This window comes from Strigops habroptila, chromosome 13 (genome assembly GCF_004027225.2).
Source record: "Strigops habroptila isolate Jane chromosome 13, bStrHab1.2.pri, whole genome shotgun sequence".
Lineage (NCBI taxonomy): Eukaryota > Metazoa > Chordata > Aves > Psittaciformes > Psittacidae > Strigops > Strigops habroptila.
This window is the reverse complement of record NC_044289.2, coordinates 14885235-14911627: the sequence shown is the minus strand read 5'-3', so window position 1 is coordinate 14911627 and position 26393 is coordinate 14885235. Positions and strand designations below refer to the sequence as shown.

The window sequence follows — 26393 nt, the reverse complement described above, 5'->3', positions numbered from 1 at the left end:
CTTTTCGCCGCCTCCTTTCCCCCCGTCCCTCCTCCCCGCACGCACCCGCTCACGCACCCGCCATCCCGCGGCGGCGGAGGGGGGCAGTGCGCGGTGCCGCTGCGTGCCGCGGTGCGCATGAGCGCTGCGGTGGCTCCTCCCCATCCCTCCCTCCTTCCCTCCCCGCCGTCGGCGTCGCCGGGTCCCGCTCGGTGTGTGGCGGCGGTGGCGGCTCGGGCTGAGGGAAGCGGCGCCGCCACCGGGGCCCAGCCCGAGGAGCCGCCCCCCCCAGCCCGGGGCTGCCCCGGCCCCCCGCGGGCCGCAGGTGAGCGCGGCGGGGATGCGGGGCTGGGCCGCGGCGGGCCCGGCCCCGCGGGCGGAGGCCAAGATGGAGCTGGTGCTGCCGGCGCGGGGGGAGCCGGCGGGGCCCGCCGCGGGTGCGGGGACCCCGGGTGCGCTGAGGGGCCTCATCCTGCGGGGGATGAAGGGAGAAGGGCCTGGAAGGGTGAATCCTGCGGGGAGGCCGGTGCGGGCCGCGATGCGCCGTGACGGGGGTGGCAGCGAGGGGAGCCGCGGTGGTTTTCCCTTCCCCTTCCTCACGTTGTTCCGCTTGGTTTTGTCGTTTATAAAACGCTCCGGTGCTTGTGTGCCTGAGGAATGACGTGTCGGGGAGTAAATCCAGCCTCTACCATCCGAAACTCGCAAAGGCAGCGCTGTGTTTGTTCATACAGTGTCTCCTGGCGCTGGAATTAAGGATTCGGGTCAGGTAATTCTGGTGACACGGGTTCAGTGATAACACCTTTGCTTTGATGCTTTGTCGATATCTCTCAGCAGCGTCGTTGGCTTTATTACAGCGGTGGAGCCGTTTCTCCCTTGCAGAGAAGGTGAAAGCCGTCCCTGCCCTGTGGCACAGAAAGGAAATCCAGATGGTTTTATATCTTTTAGGCTTGTTTTTATCGGGGTATTAATTCTCATGCGCTGCGAGGCGTTGCTGTAGAGCTGCGATGCTGAATAGTCCCTCTCCTGCAGTAAGGCTTCAGAAAATAAAGGGCATAAACCGGGTACATCATGTTACACCGGTCTGGAATGATGTTCTCCTGGCTGCTGTCTGCCTGCTGGCTTATCGTAAGGAAACGACAATGTTATTTGTGTGCTTAAAGGCTGTATTAGTTTGCTGCTGTCGAAGCAGGAACTTGCAGGCCTCCATCACCCAGTGGCTGGCTGGGGTGTTTCACCCGTTTCTTGGTAAATGAAGCTATTTAGAGTCTGCACATCCGAAAGGGTTTCCTTTTGGAATGCATCAGGATTGGGCCTGTTTCACTTCTCATAGAGCATCAGCCAGGAATTTAGGGGAATTTAGTCTTTTGACCATGATTTCTGTAGGGGCATTGTCCAGTTCTGAGGCATCTGTTGGTTTCAGGCTGTTTGGGATCAGTGTGTGTGTTTTTGTTTGTGATGGAAGAGGAGAGGATCCTGATCTGCTGGAGACATGCTGAGGAATGGATGCCAAAATCGTTTGCAGTAATGAATTACCTCTCATAATTCAAGTACACTGTGCTCTGGGAGGGAGAAAAGGGGGGAAGCAAAAGCTGGACTCAAAGAGAGATTGACTTTAATATCTAAAGTGTAGGATGAAAACCGGTTTGTTTTTATTGGGGTTTTCTGGTGGTGCTCTAAGGGCTTTGGAGAGACTTGGCCTGATGCTGGCCGTGCAGAACCTGCTTTGAGGGTAACCCCAAGTCTGGAGATGAGATTTTCAGCCAAACAGCTTGTTATAAGCATTAATAAATGCTTCTTTCCGTCCTCCTTTATATCATCTTAGTGATTGTCCATGGCATTTAAATGAAAGGGGACATGCTGCGGTGTGGTCATCTTCCTCCTAAATTTTTGATGTTTTCTACTGCTAAATTGCCAGTTCAGAGTGTTGGGGAAACCAGAGGTGTCCCACCTTCACAGGGTGGCTGTGTGCTATATTTAACCTGTTATCAGTCAGTGTCTGAAAACAAAGTCATGTCTTTGTAGCATGTTTTGTCTCCTTGTTCCTTGCATCCATGCTCATTATTCCCAAGAAGTACAAACACTCCTAATCTTCCCCAAATGCCAGCAATCCTGGTCAGCTGGTGCCTTGTTTTGCAGGTGGGTTCTGGTGAGTTATGTGGGTTGTGGCACCGTCACCAGCCTGACTTTGGGGATGAACCAGCTCAAGGTGGTTGGAGCTTTCCAGAGGCTGTTCTGCACTGGATGATCAGAGCAGGGGTTGAAATACAGTGGTGATATGATATGAAGTATGCATACAATGGTATGAAGGCATCTCTTGAGTCAGTGGCAGAGTTTGGATCATCATATGCTGGAAAAAGTGGAACCCAATGGTACGAGCACTGATTTTGAGCCTTCTGGCCTCATTTGCAGGTGATGCTGTTAGAGAGCTGGTGGTTGTCAGCAGTGGTGCTGTTAATCATCATATTTCTTCTCTTTGTCAGCTTCAAGAAGGATTTTTGGCTGGGTTTAAGCATTTTGATGGTGAATACTAAGGGAAGCATACCTGCCTTAAGAAACCATGGGTTAGGTTGAATGTAAAAGTTGCTGCTGTAGCTCTGTGTTTGTAATTTATTAATTCAGTTGCCAGAATATCCTCTCTGGGAGAGTGGCACAATTGAAGACAGGGAGGTGGCCCTGCAAATGGGCCTATTGAATGATACAACATACAATAACGGTGCTGTAACTGGCCTGTGACAATTGGGTATTTCCCTCTTTTGATGGGTTTATCATAGAATCCCAGCCTGGTTTAGGGTGGAAGAGACCTTAAAGCTCACCCAGTTCCAACCCCCTGCCATGGGCAGAGCACAAACCAGAGATCCAGCCAGCACTTCCTGCTTCCCTGCCTGCCTTTGGGGATTCCTCTTCCCTCTGAGAATATATATTTATATATCTGTCAAGGTTCTTACTGTTTGTCCTGGGAACGCTGACTTACAGCATCCTACTTCTGCTTTTGTCCCATGGGACAGGCAGTCCTTGCTTGGCTTCAGCAGTGGCTTGCTGAGGTTGTGTTAGGTGGCAGCAGGATTCTGGAATGGTTGTGGCTTTGACAGAACAATCTGTAGGAAAGGTGAGTGTATAATCCCTATAGGCTGGTGAGCTTTTGCAGTGTGGATGGGAGAAGCCCAAAGTTTACTGGTGCCAGTGCAGAGCCAGTTACAAAAAGCAGAACCTCGCATAGGTTCTCTGTTTGCTTTTCCCCTTTTATGTCTTTAAGTTTTTGGCTGTATTTCAGCTGAAAAGAATCTTTTCCCTTCCATCTGTCATTACATATTTTATGTCTTAGCAGGAGTTTCTGTTACTGTGATGGTCAGATCTTGGCAATTTCATTTATGCTCAGAAATAGTTTGTAACTTTGAGTCATGCTTCCAGTGCGTGCTGTGTAATGCGGGTCTTGGCCTGTACTGGGTCAGCCAGGAAAGAGTTTTCCTTATGAATCTGCTTCTTATGGCATCAGGATTTAGGAACACTTACTGGAAAAACATAATTAGGTTTAAAGCTGCTTGTAGGGAGGAGGGGGACTTGGGAGCCAGACTCTGGATGTTTCTGTGGGCAGTTACTAGTCACAATGTCTGCAGTAATCTTGAGTATGCCAGTGCAGGAAAATCATCTTACCCAGAGGAGGTTGCATCAAGGGAGATATTTGTCTCCCCTGATATTATTCAGCTCTGGGGGGCAACAACACGAGAGGGATGTGGAGCTGTTGGAGCAAGTCCGGAGGAGGTCACAAAGATGCTCCAAGGGCTGGAGCACCTCTATGGAGACAGAGAGAGCTGAGGAGGAGGGAAGGGGCCAGGAAATTGCTTGGTGCCTCCATTGTGAGCTGTGGCCTGTTTCTCGGAAGCTATAACCAGACATATTTTCTGTTCTAAATTGTGTTAAAGAATAGAATTCAGTTACTGTGCAGAGCAATGCGTTGATTTAAGTTCCAGGTTCATTCTGAGTTGCTGTTCTTTGTGAACTTTGGGAATATTTTCCACCTGATAACTAAGGAGCTCTGTTGCAGGGAGATGCTGCTTCTCCACATGTGTACGATTCTGATGTGTCTCTTGAGCTGTTGTGAGCTGAGTGATGAAGGAAAACAGCGTATGAACCATGTCTTTTGTTTAGAAGATTTCTTCTGTCATTGTTGGGTTGGTTTGACAACCCACCGGTCAGTCATTCTGCTGAAGGCGCCAAGGTTAATCCTGGGAAATAAGGCTCTTGCTTTGAGTAAACTGTTTTCATCACAGAGCAAAATAAATGCGTGTTGCACAGAAATATTTTGCCTGGATGGCAAGGAGTGAAAATATCCATCTTCCTTAATAACTGTGTCACTCTTTCCTTGTTTTCCTGCAAAGTTTCCAACTTCCACTCACTCACTTTGTTCTTGTTGCACTTGGCACAATGTTGGCTCTTCACAATTAACTTCTTCACAATTAAGGAAAACCAGAGTTAATCCAAGGTGTTTGGAAGGTGTGTAGTCACAATCTCAAGTGTACCTCACTGCTTCGCTGAGTGGTTTGGATAACAGGGGCAACAGTCAACATGACTTTATTTTGTGTTACTGGTCCTGAAATGGGGTACGTGTTGGATGAAATACCTTGGATGATTAAAACCCAGCATCTTCCTTGGCTTTCCTGTTATGCACAAGTCCTTACCTTGGTTTCCTGTGTCTTTTCCGTCGTGGTTTAAGTCCTGAAACCAGGATGTTGTCTTAAACCCACATCTCTTCCAGTGACTTCTTCTGTTGACTCTTCCATATAAACCCCAGTTAGTTCCTCTGGCGTGTTAAAAATTATCTATGATGACTTTCATGCTTCCTTCTGTGCTGTTTTGAGGCTGCTTAAATGTGTAGATGTATAAAATGTTATTTAAAAATAACCCTAAATGAGGAAGGATGCTCTTTTGCAACTGATTATGTTCCTGTTAAGGATCTTCAGGAACACCTACTCTTGGGTTGGGGAATATGTGTAAGAGTAACACCAGTCGAACATTGCATTGACTGTTGTGTACAGGCAGACTGAAGAGGCCTGTCATGCTCTGGTGTTAGTTTAGATCAGAGGGAGGAATGAAAGCATCATAATCACAAAACTTACAGGGTTTTCTGGCTTTGTTCTCAGTTATTTAGGTGGAAAAAAGACTAAATGTGGTAATTCTGTGCTTTACACTGAAACTACCAGGTATGTGCATTGGGAATGGCAGTGCTTAAATTATGCATCAGTGTAAGAGTGGCCTTTTTATTCCAAGTCCTCTGAAGTGTGAATCTGGTGTGAAAACATACCTTATAAAATCTGTATGCATTTAATGTTCTGTTTCTTAGCCCAGTTACAACGTTAGAAAACTCAGTTACAATTAAAGTCTAGAACATGGTTTTTCCTTCAGCGCCAGGTTTGCAAACTTAAGTTCACAGTCTGAAATTCAAGCTGTGTCTTTTCTGCTTAATCACTAGTGAGTGAGTGGGAACACCAGTAGGACTAAACCATGTTCAGTTGCTTTATTATTTCTAAATTATGGGCTGGTTTTTGTGTTGTTTTTTAAGCAGCCACAAAATGCTGTTTCCAGGCTGAATGGTGGCCCTGAGACACTTCATCCCACAGTTTGCAGACTAAATATGTGCACAATAAGAGAATGGTGGAAGTAAATATCAGTATGGGTTCTGTAGGAGCAATAGAAATAGCAGATAAATATGTTGTTGGTGAAACCACGCTGTATAGGAAATCCCAAGGAGTTTCTCTCCTGCAGGAAAATGTCAGTTTAATTTAAAACCAGTTTTAATCCAACCCTGTGATTTGTTTGGATATTCCCAGCTAAATGAGCTGAGTGGAGGCAACGTGCAAGGCCTGAGGACCTGAGCACCTCCCAGTCTGGACTGACTCAAACCTGTGAGTTGTGTACTGGGTAATGCGTTATAAAAACATAGTTACATGAGCAGAGCATTCACAGGGACTTTCTTCAGGGCTGTGAAGACTTTTGGATCAGGGAATGAATGTGTCATCTACCCCAAGGTGCTGTTTGCTGTGTGTTTACCTCTGGACATGGGCTCTGTTTTACTTGACCTAAGAAGAAACAAATATTTGCAATGAAGACATGTCCCTCCAGCCCAGCCTTCAAGAGAAAAGGAATTTTGTTGTATTTTCCTGCCAAAGCACCAAGTAAAGGTTTGAGTGATGCAAACTGTGCTGCTCACTTCAGATTTTATTGTGAAAATCTGAAGACTTAACTCCTTTTATGCTCCTAAATATCCATGCGCTGGGGAGTTGGGTGGGGCAGGTACAAAACTCATCTCCTTGTGCCTCTCAATCCATTTTCTTTATGGTTCTTTATGGAATTTAGGAAAGAAAGATGTTCCTTATGGGACATCTGACACTGTCCAGTGAGGAGGAATCTGTGGTATGAAAATGACTGAAGAACGTCCAAAATTACATACATGTATTTTTTGTTTCTATCACTTTTATCAGGGACAGGGCAAGGGGAATGGCTTTAACCTGCCAGAGGGGAGATTGAGATGAGCTCTGAGGCAGAAGCTCTTCCCTGTGAGGGTGCTGAGGCGCTGGCACAGGGTGCCCAGAGAAGCTGTGGCTGCCCCATCCCTGGCAGTGTTCAAGGCCAGGTTGGAACTGGATGAGCTTTAAAGTCCCTTCCAACACAAACCAGTCTGTGATATGAATCTCTAATATTCAATCCTACCTGAAAAGACCTCTGTTTTTGCCTTGGTCTCTTTATGATCTAATAAAGAAGTCTTTGAATGTTTTCTGTTTTTCACAGGAGGAAATTAGAATGTTCCCTGGCAGTTTCTGTGAGGAAGTGAAATAATAAAATAGCGAAGTCTCCTCCCCACGCTTCACAGAAACTGGGGAGATACAGTTGAACAATGAGGAGAGTGAAGGATTAATTAATTAACTAATTAATGAGGAGAGTGAAGGATTAATTAATTAACTAATGTGAAGGATTTGTAGATAAAACTTTTAAACTTTGCAAAAGAAGAAATCTTTGGCAGTAAAGTGTTCCCAACTTAACCGAGAGGATGCTGGTGCTGCTTCAGGAATTATGTATCATCTTAGCCTGGGAGGACCTGATCAGATACATGAGGAATAAGTAAGTCAGAGGAAGAAGTTCCTTTTCTTCCTGTATTATTAAATACATAAGGTTAATTTTGGAGTAAAATCTTGTAGATGACTAAAAACTGGTTCCCCTGTGAAACAGAGAGAAAGGCTTTGACATTACAGGGAGACTTACATGGATTCCTGCTGGTGGTATAAAGACACTTTAGTTTTTCTTTTCCTGGCTTGATGGGTGGTTGTGTCTAGAAACTTGGCTTCATAAATTCTGCTGATTTATAAGTTCTGCTTATTTTTCTCTTTTTATTCATAACTTTTAAGAGGAATATTTGTATGCTTGGTGGGGGAAGAGCCAACTGTTACAGACCTGAATGACCGAGATGAATAACCTGAAAGCAGTAATGTTTCTCCCAGGGGAACACCAGACTTGATCATGTTAGATCATTCCATCTGCTGAACCATTTTTTCTTTCATTGCTGCTTAAAAACCTTTATTTGTCTTATTTACGGGTGGGACATAATGGTGTAGATCCCAGTTTGATGTGAGTAAACCCATCTGTTTGTTCCAGGACTACTTCTGTGTTTTAAAGGCTTTTACTACATTGATACAGTCATTAGTAATATGATTCTTTAAATTGATGCAGTTAATTCAACCCACCTCACACAGATGGAGCTGTACCTCTGCACTGATGCTTTTGGAGAACTTGAAGATGTTTCTTCTCTAGAAGAAATAAATGGCATCAGTATCACTCCACCCACTGAAGTGAATGCTGTGGGGTTATGATTTGTTCTATGGGACTTGCATGCTATGAGTAGTTACAGTGACTCAAGCACTGCACAGGTTTATATATAGAGAGAATGAGGTGTAAGAATGGGGCAGGGAGACAGAACTACTGTTTCCTCATACATTTAAAAGAGCTGAGTAAGCAGATGTAGGGGTTTTTATAGTCATGTGCAGTTGGTGACATTTGGCCTCTGCCATATAAACTGCTGTAATGCCATAAAGAATAATTTACTTTTGCTGAAGGATTAAACAAGAGCAATGAAACCTGGAGTAGGGAATCCACTAAAACCCCAGGGTTTTACAGAGGAATTCCTTTACTTGAGGGGAGAGGATAGAAAATATGAACCTAATACTTTACATTTTTAACCCCTAACATGGAAAACCTTCTTTGGTAGGTTTGGACCTTCCTCTTGTGTAGGGTACAAGGTCACGAGTCTTTATAACAGGTTGGTCAATCAGACTTAACTGGCTACGTTTTAATCTGCTAAGCTTATTAGAGATACAACACTTGTATCATTGTAGTTAAGTTTGCCCCAACTTTCAGTGCAGCCTCTTTTAGTCGTTAATGATGGACGTTCCAGCAGTTTAGGCTTGAATTTGGCAGAGAAGTTGTGTTGTCCCAGATTTCATTTCTTTAAAAGCTCTGGGCTTCTATTAAAAACCCCAAAACCCTCCCATTGAAGAGAATTTAATGAAGGTTTTAGCAATCTCTTACTGTTGCAGACCTATCTTCTGTTCCCAAGGCAAAGTAATTTGGCCACAGTAAGGTTCTTTTCTCTTGGGAGAAGCCTCTATGCATTTGAATGAATTCTCTGGGTATGAGGTTAGTTTTACATCAGGGTTTGTATGTTACAGCAGAATATCTTTATGGATATGAAATTTCTCATGGGACCTTTAGGAAAAGGCTCCAAACTGAATAACAAAATCCAGCAGAAAAGCTTTTGTGCTGGGATATACAAATACAAGTAACACCAAAACCCTCACTTTTGGGTGCATTAATGAATATTAAAGTTAGTGCTTCCATTAATAGGTTAAAAATTACTATTTCAAGACAACTAGGGGAGTGTTCACAGAGAGTACTTTAAAACAGTGCTATTCTTGAGTGCATTTATAGCGAGTTTGCTTTACCTTCAGCCTTTTCACATGGCTTTTCCAATACTGATGTGTTTTGCGAGTGATGTGTTCAGATGAAGACTTGGGAGCTTCTATTTTGTCTGTTGATTTTTATGATTGGTTTTTAATTTACCTTAATTACAGCATTGTTTCTTTAAATGCTATAATATAACCCTGATGTAGCTCACGTGTGTAGTGGAGCTGGGTGATAAATCAGGGTATTGTAGGGTATTTTTAGAGGTACCTCTCTCTGTTAGCAGCACAGGGAGCAGGATGATGACCATCCTGTTAATAGAACTGTTAAATAGAAATGGTTCTGCGTCTGTCAGAGCAGGTTGAGGCAGACAGAAGAAACGGAGAGGCTTTATATCAAAACGAATAGATGTCTGAGTTCTGTAAGGAAAAGATTGTCTGTATGTATTGCCGAGAGCAAGAAAAGGTGCTGAGCACCATTATGGGGAAAAGACAATATTAGATAAATCAGATTCAAATCTGGAAAGCTGGAAGAGCTGGCTTGGGTATGAGCAAAGAGAAGAGGCAAATTCCTAAGTGTGCTGCTTCATTTGTTACAGAACTTACCACAATTTAGTATGTTGCTGAATTCAGTTTGCATTCGTGTAGCTTTGCTTTCCTTATCTTCAGCATTCTTTAAGCTTTTCTTCTGATTTCCAGACTGGTATATGTATTTTCTGCCTCTTAAACAATTATTCCCTTCCGTAGACTTATTTTCTTTGAGTTTTTGTGTGTTTTGAAATGGGTAACCCTCATTGATCTCACTGTTTAAATGCTTCCATTTCTTTTCTGGCATCTGCCCTTTCATTTGCTTTCCTTTTATTTACACTGTGAATACCATGTAGCAAGGAGGGGGAGATACTTCCAAGTAATTCCGAGCAGGGTATTATGTGGAGCTCTGGGTCAGTGGATATGGCCTGCTGAATAATGAGATTGCATGGATAGATCAAAACATTCCCGAGTCACCAACCTGGAATCACCCGTTGCAACAGGAGCCGCGGAAAGGCGCGCAGAGAATGTGCTGAGGAAGAGATGATGTGAAATACCTGGCATGGGTTTCTCTTGTGCTTTGATTTTTGTAAGAAGTACTTTCCTTTGGGGTTTATTTTGGGCTTGTTTGAGTATTTCCAGCTGTCCATCAGGCTTTCTGCTCTTAATGGGACTTTGTGTTGGTGTAGCTGAGAGACTGGAGGGAATATTGCTGCTCTATAGTGAGTTAAAAATACTTTATATTCTGGGTTCTGTCTCTGGCTTGCCATTATGTATGTGTGCTGTAAAAAACAACAAATTTTCTTCTGATGGAGTGAGTGTGATGAGGCCTGGGCTGGAATCGTGCACTGGAACTACTTGAAGCCTCTACCCACACATCACTATATTTTCATTTACTTCATTACGTGCCAAACGCTGCCTTTAGCTGGGAAGCTCATTTTGAGAAAGGCAAGCAAGTACAATCAAATCTCCAAAGTGCATTTGGACTTTGCTTTCTTCTGTTCCGCTCCCAGATTCCAGCTGTGTGCATCCCTAAACTGAGCGTGCTGCAGCTGCTTTTCAGCTTGACTGTCAACGTTTCAGAAGCTTAGGTTGCTGTCTGAAACCGAGTTAGTGGTAAGTTTAAAGATGGTCTTCACCCAGGTATGAAGACAGAGCTTATTTAGGGGAAAAAATGATAGAAATTGACTTATATCTGCTAGGCAGTGATGGACAGAGAAGATCTGCAGCAACCACAGACAGAACTGGTGGTCTTGTCCCTCTGAATAAGCCTGTTCCGGTCCCAAGAGCCATGTTTCTGGTTGCTGACCCCATAAACCATCCTCAGCTTTCTAAGGATTGCCTTAAAAATGATCCTCTGCTTCAGGATGATGGGATGTGGGTAGGATAAAGCTGTGGTTTTCTTGCTGGAAACTTGCCCTGGCAAAATGAGTTGGTGTTGCTCTACAGTTTAAGCCCATGAACCAATGTTGATGCAGGTAGAGTGGCATTAGGAATGATGTAGTGGCCTTCAGCTGCTCCACACATCTCCCTCAGCTTGGTGGCAGTGCTGTTGATACCTTGTGCTGTGCAGACAATGCTGATTTCTATGGACATCTTAAAAAGTGAGGTTTATTTGTCATGAAGGCGCTGGGACACCACTGACCTGCTGCGTTACTGAGCTAAAGCAGTGTCTGACAATATTACAGATGACCAAGACTTGAAACCCAAACTGCTTGTGCTCCAAGTACAGGTATGTCACAAAAGTCTAAGTAGAAAAAGTCCAAAGTCTTAAACGGATAATGGAATTTCTGAGTGACTGGTGGCTTTATTTTAGCTAAGTGGGTGTCTTTCACATGGCAAAAGGTTTGGGGAAAGGGGCTGAAGCTACAGATAAGAGTATGGAGTCCTCGAATCTATACTTTAAGCTATTTCTAACTGACTTTGACAGGTAATCAATTCTAAAGGTAAGCATTTACACTGTGGAGACTCAGAGTTGGTGACCAATGGATTTGCTTCTGTTTTGTCTGCAGGAGTTTTAGAGCCGTGTGGAGGCTGTTACCACCTTCCTTTAAGTATTCAAACCAGACACCAGGTAAGGCCTGTATTTTTGGATCTCTTGTAGCTACTCATTGAAATGCAAAGTAACCCTGAGGAAACAAAATGCAAAGTTTCCTGTAGGAATCTCTAATACCTCACAAAGCCATGCTTAAAACACCTCATTCTTCTTGAAAATCCAATCTTGAATGTGTTTCCTCTCCCCTTTAAAAATGTTGTTTTTTCACCCTCATAAAACAGCAGCTTGTGAGGATGAGTCTGAATGAATCCAGGGCAGATGGACAGGATGCAGAGGCCACTGGTGCTATTCCATTGTTGTGATAAATCAATATTTACTAAAGTGCTTTCTGGCTTGGTGTTTTTATTAGACTTTTACTGGTAAATACTGCTTGAGATGTGGTAGGATTCTTTTGGAAAATCAGTCTTTCTAAGGTTCAATTTGCCATTGATGTATTTAAAAGGTTAATGCTGGCTCCCATAGATAACCTGTGGGGTTTAATCTGAGCCTTTTCAGCAAGGTGGTACCGATTATACTGACCTAGTCATGCTGAAACAGTTGCTTTTGCTGGCAAAGCTGACTAAGGGAGGATATTCAGGTACACAGAGGGTTAAAAACTGGGCTGTTTAATCCAGGGGATTACCTTTCTTCAGAGAGAAACCTCTTCAGGGCATCCTGCTTGGGTAGAATGTGCAGCAGATGGCTTGTTGCTGCTGAATACAACACTTTGTAAAGGCACAGAGCGGTTTTCAGTACTGTGAATTAGAACCACTTGTAAAAACAGTAGGACAGATAGCGTCCTGGTTTGTGAGGTCCTCTGAACTTAAATAACTTGCACCTTTATTGTCTGTTTCACATTTGGAAAGCCAAAGGTTGCGTTCCGACTTACGATACTCTTCCCTTAAATAACAAGCTTCCCAGATGAATTCCTGTTACCGCCTTGTCCTCTGCTCTCCGAAGGCCAAGGTGTCCATTTCATACCAGTCTTGAAAGATAAATGCAAACACCCCCTTGCGCTGAACTCCACATACCCTGAGCTGTTCACACTGAAGTGATTAAAGATTGCAGGGATGTGGCATTTTCTTCCTGTGCCTTTGCTGTTGACAGGCAGCCTGCAGACAAATACGCCTGCCTCAAGTTGGATTCATTTCTATTAAACAAATTGATCCTAATTTAACAGTGGAGATTTTATTAAGCAGAACATGGTGTATACCCATGATCTGCAGCATCTGTGTGCATTGGATTCATGTTCATAGAATCCCAGACTGGTTTGGGTTGAAGGGACCTTAAGATCATCCAGTTCCAGCCCCCTGCCACGGGCAGGGACACCTTCCACTAGAGCAGGTTGCTCCAAGCCCCTGTGTCCAACCTGGCCTTGAACACTGCCAGGGATGGGGCAGCCACAGCTTCTCTGGGCACCCTGTGCCAGCGCCTCAGCACCCTCACAGGGAAGAACTTCCTTATGTCTAACCTGAACTTCCCCTGTTTAAGTTTAAACCCATCATCCCTTGTCCTGTCACTACAGGATATGTTATATGTTAAAGGAAACTTATTAAGCTTAAGTAGAGCTACAGACTTTTAAGCAACACAGATGTTCATAATGCTCTCGATGCTCCAGTTTGAAGCAATACCTGTTTGGAAGGAGTAAATTAACATGTAGCATCTCAACCAGGATGCTTTTTTTCCACCCCCATGACTTCAGATTAATCCCACAGGTCCCTGGCAAAGAGCAGTAGTGATAGACACACTCTGGATGCTGCCAGTGGGTGACTGGTGGAGTGGAGCTGCAGGAGAAGTTCCTGGGAGAGCTGGGAGGCAGCGATGTGGTGGGAGAGCAGGAGAGGCAGGGCAGCAGTCGGAGCAGGCCGGTGGGATTAGCCAGATTACCAGAGAGACGTCAGGATCATCAGCCTTTGACCTCACTTGGGCTGGAGGGGGTGGAAGCCTGTGGATGAGAACAGGAGGGTTGTTCCTGGTGTATTCCCAGATGTGGGATTTCTTTCCTGAAGTCTTTTTTTTTTCCCTTTCACTGAATCAATTTGTGCCCAAATAAATGAGTTGGTTGTGTTGTGTCTTGCAGCACTCAGTAATTTTCCTCTTGTACAGAAAGCTGTTGGGAGCTGAACAGTATCCTTGAAAAGATTTTTCTCTCCCTACTCACACATTCACTTTCCAGAATTGGGGTGTATTTTGAATTCTTAGCCAAAGCATTAGTGTTTAGACCTTTTTATTAATAATAATTTATAGCTTCTTTGTTAGGTAGCTTTTAATTCAGTTTACCAGGGCTGCCAGAGACTTCTGGAAGGAAATTAGGTGAGGTTTTGCTGTTTAGCTGGTGTATTCCAGTCAAACTGGACCCAGTGTTGAACTAATGTAAAGTTGGAGAGACCAAATGCAGAGGAGTACAGCAGGCTCCGAGATGAACAAGGAAGATGTAATGTCTCTATCCACATCCTTGCCACGTGGTGACACTTGCTCAGGCGTGATGGTACCATGAGCTGGAGGATGCAGAACTGTGGCTTTGTGAAGCATATCCACACTGTGAGGTCACTCCAGGAACCCGGCAGGACAAGATGGGGTGTCCAGGAGTATTCCTTCCAGGTAGCTTTTAAAAGCTGACATTCTTACCTTTGTTATATAAGGTAAAGGGTTAAATTAGAAAAGTCCAGTGCTTTAAATATCTTTTTTCAAAGGCTACATAATCTGGTGTAGGCTAACTGTAATGACATAATCCAAAAATAGCCGGTAGCCTCCTCTTCGATGCTCATCCTTGCAGCAGTTCTGCAGCTAAGGAACAGCAAATGCTAATCTCCTCAGGATGTTAGAGGACATAACCATGCCTGCCCATGGCATGGCATGGGGGAAGCCTCTGGGGTCCTTCACAGTTGAATTTGGAGCAGGAGGTTAATCCATGCTCAAGAAGTGTGAGTTGAATATGTGTTAAATGTTTGAGCCACAACTTTATGAGGGAGGAGATCCCCTCTCTAAGTGGGCAGGCATTCCCTCTTTCCTAGTGGGATGCACAGGCCCAGTCAAACTGGATTTGACTAAAGGCTTCTGCTCAAGCTGGTGTCAGGGAGGTTTGGTTTGATTTTATTTCAGTGCAACAGAATTATCTGCAATTGAAAATGCAAACCAAATCACCCCATAGCAAACGTGGTGCAGAAAGGGAGCCTCAACGTAATAGCAACCTCTCTGTTGTTGTTTTTACATGTATTATCATGAAGAGATTAATAGTAAGACTAAGAAAGAAGTGAAGTAGCTTTAGGGATGTTATATAGTTCCTATCTATAGCTATCCTCAGCTGTTGATTTGGGGTTTTTGGAAAGGAGAGTTGAGAACATGCAGTAGTGATTGCAGGGTGCCTGCTGTTGGGTTGAAAGCATAATAGTTGTTTTCGCTGATAATTCACTGAGTAACTTTTCAACTTCCACATGATGTTAAGAGCCTTTCCCAAGCACATTTAAACCTTATAAAAGATGTATTTTTCACGCTCAAACTCTGGTTTTAAGGATGATTTGATTCATGAGGGCTGCGGTGTTCTTTGTTTAAGCATTTCTTTGTCTCTTTGGCAGGGACCAATTCTCTCTTGAGGGTAGCTCGAGATGGCAGACCAGCGGCAACGCTCGCTCTCTACCTCTGGAGAATCACTATACCACGTGCTGGGCTTGGACAAGAATGCCACTTCAGATGATATCAAAAAGTCATACAGGTAAAGCTTTGAGTTCTACACCTGGTGCCCAATAGCACAAAGAAGTGTCCAACAATGGCCTATTCATGTATAGGCTGGAGTTGGTTTATTTACACCTTTTGCAAGAAAAATGTGGAAGAAACCCATGTGAAAACACAGTTTCCTCTTGCAGAAATCAGTGTGAAACACGCCTAGGATTTGTGTAAGTGCTTAATGTTAAGTTTTCACATCTTATCTCTAGTAAGTCGGACTCTCAGGTATCATTCTGAAAGGTGTGTAGATAAAGTTGAATGGAGTTTTAAGACTGTGATCAGAGTTAAAGTCTTCATGTTACGTGTCTGGCTTACAAGAGCCACAGATGTGCAGTGCAGCCCTTTTGTCCATCAATTCCAACTCTGGCACAGTGAGGTATCAATGAAAGATGCAAATAAGGATGAAAACTATCAGCAATGAGTATCAGCAATGGCTTTTCTTCTAAAAATCCATTCAAATTTTCTCATTCTATGTGGAGGTCCTATTTTAAAAGAGGATTTTTTTCTTTATTTCTTTTCTTAGACACGTGAAATGGCTTCATATTGACCAAATAAAACCAAATCAAAACAAGAAAAGAGTCCTGTAACATCCTCCCTTTCCACATTCCCCCAAAACCTGCTTAAATGCAATTGCTTCCTCACCTCAGGCATGAGCTGTGGTCTTGTACAGGGTTTGACAAGTGGCAATGTATTTAACGTTACACTAGGGGTCAGCAGTAACCTTTACATGAGGATACTCCTTTTCAGAGTGGTTTTCTTTTAGTCTTTAACATTTACCAAAACTTCTTCCCTTTCAAAGTTACATTTTAATCCTGCTGGCAGCCACATGGTGAAGTCTGCGAAGAAACTGGGTCTCAAAAACTAGCTGTGTCTTCCTAAAAGTGGAAGTTTGAATCAGTAATGGTCAAGCCTTAGCAACTGGAAAATAGTTTTACCTTCCTGGGGGCAAACCTGCAAGTTTTCCCTTTGGAGGAACAACCCAACTACATCCCAGGGTGAAATGTAGCTGGTTCATACCCACCTGAGCCTTCCCCTAATCTTGTTTTCTCTGCTGCTCCTTTACAAAAGGACTGACCACCCCTTGTTTTCACTCCACTCGAACATCCTTTGCTGGGCTGTGGGGTTTGTAGGAAATGGGAAATGAAAACCACTTATCTGTGGCAGCCTGATAATAGCAAAGCCCTGTCCAGGTTTATCTGACTTCCCTCTTCTGATAAAAACTGTGATAATTTCAGTCCTCACTGAGGTTACATCAGGACATTGTTTACCCTGAGCAGCATCATTTACAGATTGAGTGTTTCAAGTGCACACTCAGTTTATTGTTGGATGCTGGGATACACTTTCATGCACATCCACATGTGTGCTTGCACAGATCCTTATTATATGTTTGTCTAAACATTTCCCCACTGCAGAATTGACATGTGTCAACCTCTGCAGGTTCTACTGTGTTCCTCAGATGTGGGACTTTGGGGTGTATTTCTGTAGGAGGACAAGTACTTTTCATGGTGGAGGAGAACTCTTAGCATACAATTCTGTGTCATTTCTCTACTTGGGAGCACACTTTTGTGTTGGTAGGAGGTGTTTGCTCAGTTATTTCTACTGATTTCTATAAGTAGCCTGAGCCATCTCAGAACTAGCAAATTTATCAATGCTTAATCTAATTTTTAGTGCTAAATTTGGACACCTCTGGGGACTGTAAAGGGCTGTCGCTTAGTCGTAAGGGATCTATAGTGGTTAAGAAAGGTACATTGTGATTTCCTGATAGCTTTAAACTCTGGAGCAATTTCTATTCTAGCAAGCCTTGAAGTGAGGGTACTTTGTTCCTGCACAGGAATTGGTGAATTAACCACAAGCAATTGTCTGTTCTATTTTTGTGTTCAGGCGCTGCAGATCACCTGTGGCAGCTTGCTTTTATTTAGCCTTTGGTACTATGTCTTAGACAAATGGTGTCTTTTTGCCGTTAGCTTGGTCTTTGCTTTAGCAGGAGCAAAACTTCCTGGTGGAAATTGCTGGAGCTGAGGGGTAAACCCACCTTCCCCCCGCAAAGAGGGCTGCTTTTCTTCAGTGTCTCTTTTTTTAGCATTGGATTTCTGAGGGTTGAATCCAACAGTCTGAAGTCAAGCCTGTGAACTAAGCTGGACACTGCTGCAGCCTTTTGTTATCATCTAAGGAAGAATCATCAGGGAAGTTGACTCACAGACGAAGGAAACCAACTGGAACTTGAAAGTCTTCCTTGAGTGACAGGCTATGGAATGAAATAAATAAATATCAAACCCCAGGAACCCAAATCCCAGTTTTTAATCTATTACAATCTCTTTCTATTTTCTGCAGGAAACTGGCATTGAAATATCATCCTGATAAAAACCCTGATAACCCCGAGGCAGCAGAGAAGTTTAAAGAGATCAATAACGCACACGCCATCCTGACGGATGCCACCAAGAGGAACATCTATGATAAGTATGGGTCTCTGGGTCTCTATGTAGCAGAGCAGTTTGGTGAAGAAAATGTGAACACATACTTCGTGCTGTCCAGCTGGTGGGCAAAGGTAAGTAAAAGTGCGAAGGGAAGTTGTTCTGGGTTGGCATTTAAAACTCTTAAAGAGCACCATTGGATAACTGCGTTTGGTTTTGCTTTGGGGAGTTGCTGAATTTCTGAGAGCTGGTGATAAACCTTTCTTTTACTGTGTTGCAGTCAGTTCAGAAGTAGTTTTCTATTATCTTTCAGTGATACAAGCCTAAAAAGCAAGACTAAGAGAAACTTGGACACTCCTAGTGGATTTAAAGTGATGAGGATTTTGGGGTATTCTCTTTGGTAATAGCTGCTACCTGATTTTGCAGAACAAGTCCTGGCTGTGACTTGAGCTCAGACAAGAGATCCTGGTCAGAACTATGCCTACAGGCTTACTCAGGGGTTTCTGTGAGCAAATGTCATTCTTCAGTTCCTCTCTGATTTGAGAGGCTCCAGGTTATTTGTTCACTTGCCCATCCTTCAGCAGCAGGAGTATCATCAATATACCAAAACTATGCTTTAAGCTCAAGTTTCCTCTTAAAAGCACACAAAAATCTCTTTGAAAGCCTTGTGTGCATGGAGTAGATGTTACAGTTGTTGTAGAGATGCCTTCTGGGAGTCTTCTGCCAGTATTTGGCATTTCATGTGATGGGTTCATTTTCCTACCTGTTGCCAGCATTGTCTCCATCTCTTGAGCCCCCTGCAGTAAGTTGTATCACTGTGCTGGTTTGCTATCTTTAAAATAGTTTTTTGGTAGCATCTCATCTCCGTGTCCCACATCTAGTTACAGTGAGCCCTGCAGCTTTGCCTACAGCCTTGGGCAGGTTGAAGTCCCTGTGTAGGTACATCACAACCTGTGTGTCAACTACCCAGTGTAAATCTTGCCCAGGGTCGCTTATGCAAGCTACAATCTGTCCTAAGCTATTGTACCTCTGGATTTTAATACAGATACACTTCTTAGACCTGTATCTTCTTCCAGATGTAGCAGAGTAGCCCACTTAAACCTAAATTGTAGGAATTCAAGTAAACCAGGTGGGCAGTATTCACCTTGGTGTAAAATGTTGAGAGCCGTAGCCAGTTTTGTACTTACTTTTATTTATATATATATATTGTTGATGGAGTATAAAACTGTAGCTAGTAAGTTCTGTCTCCACATGACTGTGAATTTGGTCTCTGGTTTCCATATCTGAGCCTCACAAACGTGGTGGTTGCAGTGTTCTAGGCACAGGTTATGGATATTTCTTTGCCTCCTGTCCTCTGCAGGCCTTGTTCGTGTTCTGCGGCCTCATCACGGGCTGCTATTGCTGTTGCTGTCTGTGCTGCTGCTGTAATTGTTGCTGTGGGAAGTGTAAACCTAAACCTCCTGAAGGTGAAGAGCAGGAATACTACGTCTCTCCAGAGGACTTGGAGGCACAGTTGCAGTCAGATGAACGGGGTAGGTGAAACCGCTGCGAGATATGTCAAATGGCCATTGGTCTCTGCCAAAGTGCTCAGTGCACTGGTTGAGGAGCAGCACTTGCTTAGTAGAGATCAGCCCAGGACACAGGTTGTAGATGATCATAGATGGTTTTCTTCCCCTCTGCTCCACTCTGGTGAGACTCCCCTCCCTGCCAGAGGGGAGATTGAGATGAGACATTGGGCAGAAGCTCTTCCCTGTGAGGGTGCTGAGGCGCTGGCACAGGGTGCCCAGAGAAGCTGTGGCTGCCCCATCCCTGGCAGTGTTCAAGGCCAGGCTGGACACAGGGGCTTGGAGCAACCTGCTCTAGTGGAAGGTGTCCCTGCCCGTGGCAGGGGTTGGAGCTGGAGGAGCTTTAGGGTCCCTTCCAACCTGAACCACTTTATGCTGATCAGGGAATACTCGTGGCACCAGAGTTACGTGCGTAACGCTAACACCAGAGATAGAGTGCTGAAAACTCAAAGGGTCTTCACTGACGTTGTGGGGTCAGCTTCAGAGCAGGAGGTGACCATCATTCAGCTACCTTCTCCCGTTGCAGGAGTCACATCTCAGCCAGACACGTGTGACTGTAAAAAGGGGCTTTTACCCCAAAGGATGAGGGTGTCAAGGCAGCATTAACTGCGTCAGGCGTGAAGGAAGTGAGACTGCTACCCTGGTAATACAGCTTATGAAGAGATAATGCTATTTCTGTCGAATTAAACTGATCATTAAAACAATTGTGGAGTCTTGTGTATGCTCTGGTCATGTTTATAAGGGGCATTGCTGAGTGGTGGGTGAGGATCAGCTGCTCTTACATGAACAGGGAAATACATTAAGTGGTTCCACATGTAGATTTGAGTTGAAGGACATTATGTGCAGGCTGCAAAACACTAAATTACCATCATGCTCCTAAAGGAGTATAAAATTGTGTGATCAGTGTGTCGTAAGGAGATGTATCTTTCACTTACCAAAGCGTAATGATGCTGTTTTCATCCCCTCGGTGTGCTTAAACCTTTTGCCTTCACTTTGCAGAGGCCTCAGACGCACCTATTGTGATACAGCCAGCATCAGCCACAGAGACAACCCAGCTCACAGCTGACTCTCACCCCAGCTACCACACCGATGGATTTAATTAAGTTAAGGAAACCCTGTAATTAGAATGGATTAAAAAGAAAATATATATATATATACATGGCCAACTCAACACTAGAATCATGAACATTAGAAGTAGAGAATGGGGAGGGGGAATAATTCTGCCACAGTAAGAAGGCAGCTTTCCAACCTGCCGGCAAGATTTTGTAATCCCTTCAGCCTTTTGTCACCTTTCAGTGTCGTATCTGGATGACACGTGGAGTGCTGTAGCATGCAGTATTTAAAGCAGTTTAGCTACGGTCTTACTGGTTTCCTTCCTTTCTTTTTTTCTTTTTCTCTTCCCCTGTTTTTTTGGTTTTTTATAGCATGTATGGAGTTACGTTAAATGTCTGTGGTGTAATGTATTGAGTTGTCACGATATAAGTGTGATGGAGACATTCTGCATTTTAAGCAGTGGTACTGGCCTAAAAATGAGATTTAAGCAGAAGCCACCACTCTTCTGTACAGCTGCGCTGTCGAAGACCTTTCAAAGCTCATGATTTTCATTTGAGTGCAACAAGCCAATTCTTTTATTCCTCCTTCCATTCCTGCGTTGTTCCCCAAGCACGTTTACAAAGCCAAGAACCAAAAAATGCCAGTCCTGCAGAGCTGGAGCTCACTCTAATGCTGGTTCTCAGCTTAAATAAACCTACCTTGACAAATGCAAAGGGGAGAGTTTGCAGTCTGTGACCCACACATTGATGAACAGCTCTGTACGTGCGAGGCGACCTCCGGTGACAGTGTAACCCCCAAACTCCGGTTTGCCACAAACCCAACTGGGAACGGGCTCCTTTGGTGGCGGCGGTGGGACTGGCACCTCAAGCACAAGTCAGGTCTGCTTTGAGTTCAGTCTTGTCTTGGAATGCTGAAGACCAAATAGTGCAGCTTCTTTGGGAGTGCATGAGAATCTTAAAGCCAACTGGTGAACTGGTTTGCACTGAGTGAAATGCAGACAGTAGGTAACAGCTTAAATGTTTTAAAAAATAGGGGGGGGTTAATGATTTGTCCTAATAATTGGAGATTTTAATAGACAAATGGGATATTACGTGTCATTTTAAAGCTTTTATAACAACACCAGCCCTTTAATTTTCTCATGAGCACCTTGGTGGATCACTGAAATGGGTTTTTAAGAGCAAAACCACTTTTATGTTTGTATTGTATAATTTGCACATTGTCTCGTGTCTCCATTTGTTTACACAGTGTTCTTCTTTTCCTCAGAACAGCTATGGGGAAACCATTGAAAAGTTCTCTGTACCAAATCATGCTTGAATACTGCTCTAGAAACTGTGGGTTGTTGAGATTTAACCGCTAAAAGGGCGTTTTAGGCAGCTCCTGGATTGCTGGTCTGTTTTTGTTGTTAATAATCCTGCTTTGGATGAGGCAGATTTGGGGTCTGGAACAGCTCCCAGGCAACCTCCACTTGGCACTTTGAGTGGTTGATCACAGCCTCTTTCATTTCCATCTTCATGGGTTTATATCACAACGTCTCTACTGCCCTTTGTACCCCTCATCTCCCCTTCTCATTTTTCACCTGTTGAGAGCAGGAAAACCACCAGACAAGGAAGGGGACGTATTTTCACCCCCTCTTTGCATGATTGAAGGTGATGGAGCATGTAAAACCTGCCACGAGACCATGTCAGGCATGGTTGGGTAGAAGAAAACGTTCTTCACACCATGCTGAGTGAGGGATGTTTGCAGAATCAGGCTTTGCTGTAGCTGGTGGTACGAGCACATGTTTGTTGGCTGCACGTCAGCTCGTTGCATGCTTTTGATACCACATCAGGTCCCTAATGTTCAGAAAGAACATGACTTGGAAGATGCTTTCTCTGTCTGGAAAACTCTCTCGGGTGGCCTTGAGGACAGTTGTGTCTGATGTGGTTTGAGGTCCTTATTTAATTCAAGTCTTTGTTTGACCCCTTGGAATGAAAAGTGATGTTTAGGCTTCAAAAACCTCGTGTCCTTTCGGCTGTCCTCGTAGATTCTGCCTGAGGCTGTTCTTGCTGAGCCTGTTCTTGCACGCTGGAATATGCTTGAATATCTGAATATCCCCTGAACACTCACTGGTTAAAATTGCCTTTATCTGTGCAAATTATGTCCTTGGTTAAAAAGAGGTGAAGTGTTTGGGGGGTTTTGGCTTTGTGAAGGAGCACCGTTGCTCAGAGTGGCTCAGTAGAGGCTGTTTCCCTGCGTGCTGTAGTTTGTTATGCTCCATGGCCCCGTGTTCATCTGGATGGGGAACACAAAGCCTGTTGTTCTGATTGTTGCTCCTGACCCTGGGGGCTGATTGTTGGTGTTCATTTGGAATAATCTTGTTGTTTCTTAACCCCTCTGGGCTACTTGCACTGTCCTAGGGAGGCTGGTGGGAGGTACAATGGGCCATCAGAACCGAAACGTGGGCAGCAGATGAGGATTAGAAGCAACGTGTGTTTTGTACCACTCTGGGAAGGATGAATCCAGGATAAATGCACTGGTTTAGCTCTTGGCTTAGCAAGGCGTGAGTCTGAGAGGCAGCTTTCCTGTCAGTTGTGTCTGTGGGTGAATGGTAAATGAGCCTGAGTGCTGCTGCATGCCAGAGTGATGGGAGGTGCTCCAAGAGAAGCTACTCTGAGATCCCAGTTACAGGGAATGACGGTTCTAGATGAATATTCATGGGGTTGAAACTGTTTTAAGTTTGCCCATGTTCGTCTGTAATCTCTGAATTTATTATTGTGTATTAATGTGGTTCTTGAGTGATAGAAGAAAGCTCTTTAAAACAAGAATGGTGTGTGAATAGGGTAATGCCCACTCTTACGCTGCTCTTGTAGGTGATGTGCAAGAGCATCCCGGGCTCTAGCCTGAGCTGCACTTCAGAATGGCCAGGCTGAACCCTGGGAAATGCAAAGTGTGTTGGGAATGATGGTTAAAAGCCTGGTGCAGGAGCTCGCCTGCAGTTCTGAGCTGGAGTGGATGGAGCTGCAGCATCCCCAGAGCTGCAGCATCCCGTTACCTGGCTTACCCGCAGAATGTGTCCTTCCAGCCGAACCTGAGCTCTGCTGATCCCTGCTCAGAGCGTGGCCACAACTAAAACTTGAGCTTTGATGTCTGGGTTGGGGTCTTTTTCGTTTCTTCAAAGTTGGATCATGTGTTTTATATCCTGTGTTTTACAAGTTGCCTGGGACCTCCATCCAGCTCATGGAACCTCTTCAGCACCAGTTTCCCAGCGCTTGTTGGAGTGAGCCTGATGTGAGGAGCTTCTGCTGGCTGGTGTTAAGGACCACTGGTGTTATTCCTGAGCTGTGTTGTGTGAAGAGCCATTCATAGCTTAGGGTGAGCAGGGAAAGGGGCTGCCTCACTGCAGGATGCTCAGGTGCCACCCCTCCTGGTTCAGGAGGTGGTGCTGGACCTGCTGTGCCATCCTCATCCTCAATTGTCTGCTTCACTTGAAGTGAAATAAGGGGCATTGCAGCCCTTAAATGCCAGTTTCATTTTGTTAGTGATGTTTGTAGGAGATTCGTATATATTTATCTGTATATAAATCCACGTCAACCTCAGTGGCGTCCGTAGGGTGTAGGTTCCACGCAGAGATGTGTTAGAGCCACGTCACCTTTTGAGTCTTCTTTTTAGATGTCATCTTTCTTTAAACTGCTTTAGATATTAGTGCTCATAGTGCTTCAAACGTGATGCTCTTTGAGGCTGGGGGAGCACAGCCTGAGGAGGAAGGCTCAGAGGAACCCCAAGTCCTGCAGCCATAGAGTCTTCAACCCCCTTTGTGTCATCTAAATGCTACAGGAGCTGCATGGAGCAGATAGTCCTGTCCCATCCAGAAAGCGGTCATGTTGGAGTGACACCAGTGAGTTTTGGGGGGTTATATCAGAGGGTTTCCTTGGGAGAGGCTTCTCTCAGCTACTTTGTGCCCTTCGGATGTTCCCGGGTGATTTGGAAATGGATTTGTGCTGCAGGTTTATTTGTACCCGATGCAGGTGGATGTTGGTGTCGCGTTTAACCCGGAGACTCCTGCCGGGTTTTTGCAGCCCCACCTCAAGTTCTTAATCCCAGATGCTGTTTACAGAGACATTAATCCTAGAGCACTGAAACGTAACCCCCCCAGAGCAAGTGTTCAGTGTGAGGTCGGTGCGAACTTAACGTGCTTCATCATCTGATGCTGCTTCTCTGTCTTATAGTGGAAATCATCTAGTTTACAGCATATCATCACACCAACAGCTGCTTCAAATAGCTTGAAAGGAACATTAAGTGATAGCTAACACAGTGTCAGGGTACTGGTCAGCGTTCGTGTCCTGCTCCATGAGGAGGAAGTGTTACTTGGGACTCGGCAAGAGTGAAATTCCCCTTTCCAAGAAGATGCTTCCTTGAGGAGAAGAAGCCACACGAGGGAAGTGCTCTGTCTGTGAGCTGTGCACAAGCCAAACCTGGAAGAGAAAACCTTCATTGGGAAATCAAATGCCAACGTTCCATGCATGGTGTTAAAGGGTAAATGCTGGGAATTTCTGGGAGTTATATATATATCTCTATATATATGTATATGTGTAGAGGAAGCTCTTCTATGAAATGGCCACTTGTCCTTGAGTGCTGTTGTGTTCTCTGCTCCCTTCTGTGCCAGTCTGTAGCGTTTGCTTCTCATCCCCTTCCAAACCAGAAGGATCTACTTGAACTCTGTGAGCTGCCCCTCTGCTCCAGCTTCCCTTTGGAGGAAGGATGGGAACCCCATGGAGGGCAGGGACCTGCTCTGGAATGCCTTGGACTTGTGTTGGAGATGTGCTCGATGTGCTGCTGGCTGGAGGTGGGCTAGAACATGGCAATTTGGGGGGTTTCCTCCCAGTTTTCACCACGTTGCACTCTCCAACGAAGTGCAAAGCTCCAGAGCAAGGTCTGAACCCGCGCTGTGGGCTTTGGGTTGAACATCGTGTGTGTATGTATGTATATATGCCCAGATGTATATAGTAATAGAGTGGGTGCACCTGGTGCTTGCTGCTGGTTTCCTTTGGTGGTAAATCCCTGGATTCTGGCTCTGAGCCGTGCTGTGAGATCCCGCAGGGACAAGGGGAAGGGGGAGCTTTGGCCAGAATCGTGCTTTCTCCTCTCAGCTGCAGGATAAAACCAAACCAAATCTGTTGGGTTAAACCAGTGAAGGAGGCGGTGGAAGGATCCTGTTGTAAATGGGTAGTACAGGGGAGAGCTGTGGTGTAAAAAGGGGATGCAATTGTCTACTCCCTCCTTACTCGAGCGAGTTGGTGCTGAGCAGTGTGGTGTGTTTGCACTGTGTGGTCCAGCGACCCAGCCTGCAGTGTTTGCAGGTTGGGATCATGAGGACCCGGAGTTACTACGAGTTGTAAAGCTGAAGTTAGGTGGAGATCTGTGTAAAGGCGCCGGGTCACTCATTGCGGTGGGTCAAGCCGCATCCCTGGACCTCATATTTTAGGGCTGGCAGATGAAATACGGGGGGGATTCTGCATCCTGGCAGAAATAGGGGAATGTTTGGGGGCGATTCCTTTATTGCTGACGCATTTGAAGTTCCCTGTGTGTCCATCACGGATGGAGCCTTCCATCACCATCATCCCCCTTCACCCTTCCCACCGTCACCCCTCTCTGGGTGTGGATGTTTGGTTCATGCTGTCACAGACCTCCGAGGCTGTTTGTGCTCATCCTGCATGTGACAAGGCCCTGCACTCACTCACTCCTCGTGCTCTGGCCGTGTTGGCCTCTTGAGGACGCTGAGGACACGCTCTGCGGTTGCTCTTCACCTCTGGGATGGGGGGAGCCCGTCTCTAACCGAGAGAAAAGCCTGTAAAAATACCCCCCCCCACCCCACAATGGAAGTTATAAATGCATCTGACAAAGCAATTATAATATAGACATATATATATTTTGTTATGTTACTAAAGGACCATACTTTGACTTGTATGTAAGTAGCTGTGGCTGTCTGAACTCTGTGGGTTGTAACACTCGATACTACTGAGCTCCTGTACATACACGCTGTGAGGAGAGGAGGAGGAGGAGGTATTTTCTGTTCTAGCATGGTAATTCGTGTATCGTATGTCCGAATAGAACTAAAATAAAGATTGCTAAGTTATCTGAAACCACTGTTGTAAAATAAATGTTTTCAAGGCAGAAA

At 44.8% G+C, this 26393-nt stretch overlaps 1 protein-coding gene across 6 annotated transcripts; it reads left to right on the top strand.

Moving 5' to 3' along the window:
* Positions 1 to 123: 123 nt before the first annotated feature.
* On the top strand, positions 124 to 26393 carry DNAJC5 (DnaJ heat shock protein family (Hsp40) member C5). 6 transcript variants are annotated; one of them, XM_032920272.1, is made up of 7 exons: positions 9122 to 10568; positions 11079 to 11184; positions 11465 to 11526; positions 15063 to 15199; positions 17542 to 17755; positions 18982 to 19153; positions 20186 to 26393. In XM_032920272.1, the coding sequence occupies exons 4-7, from the start codon at positions 15093 to 15095 to the stop codon at positions 20287 to 20289; spliced, it is 597 nt and encodes a 198-aa protein (XP_032776163.1). In that variant the 5' UTR covers positions 9122 to 10568; positions 11079 to 11184; positions 11465 to 11526; positions 15063 to 15092; the 3' UTR covers positions 20290 to 26393. The 6 variants fall into 6 exon arrangements, with proteins under 6 accessions (XP_030358575.1, XP_030358579.1, XP_030358577.1 ...); XM_030502715.1 differs by lacking the exons at positions 9122 to 10568; positions 11079 to 11184 and adding an exon at positions 124 to 304; XM_030502719.1 differs by lacking the exons at positions 9122 to 10568; positions 11079 to 11184; positions 20186 to 26393 and adding exons at positions 124 to 304; positions 19713 to 19890.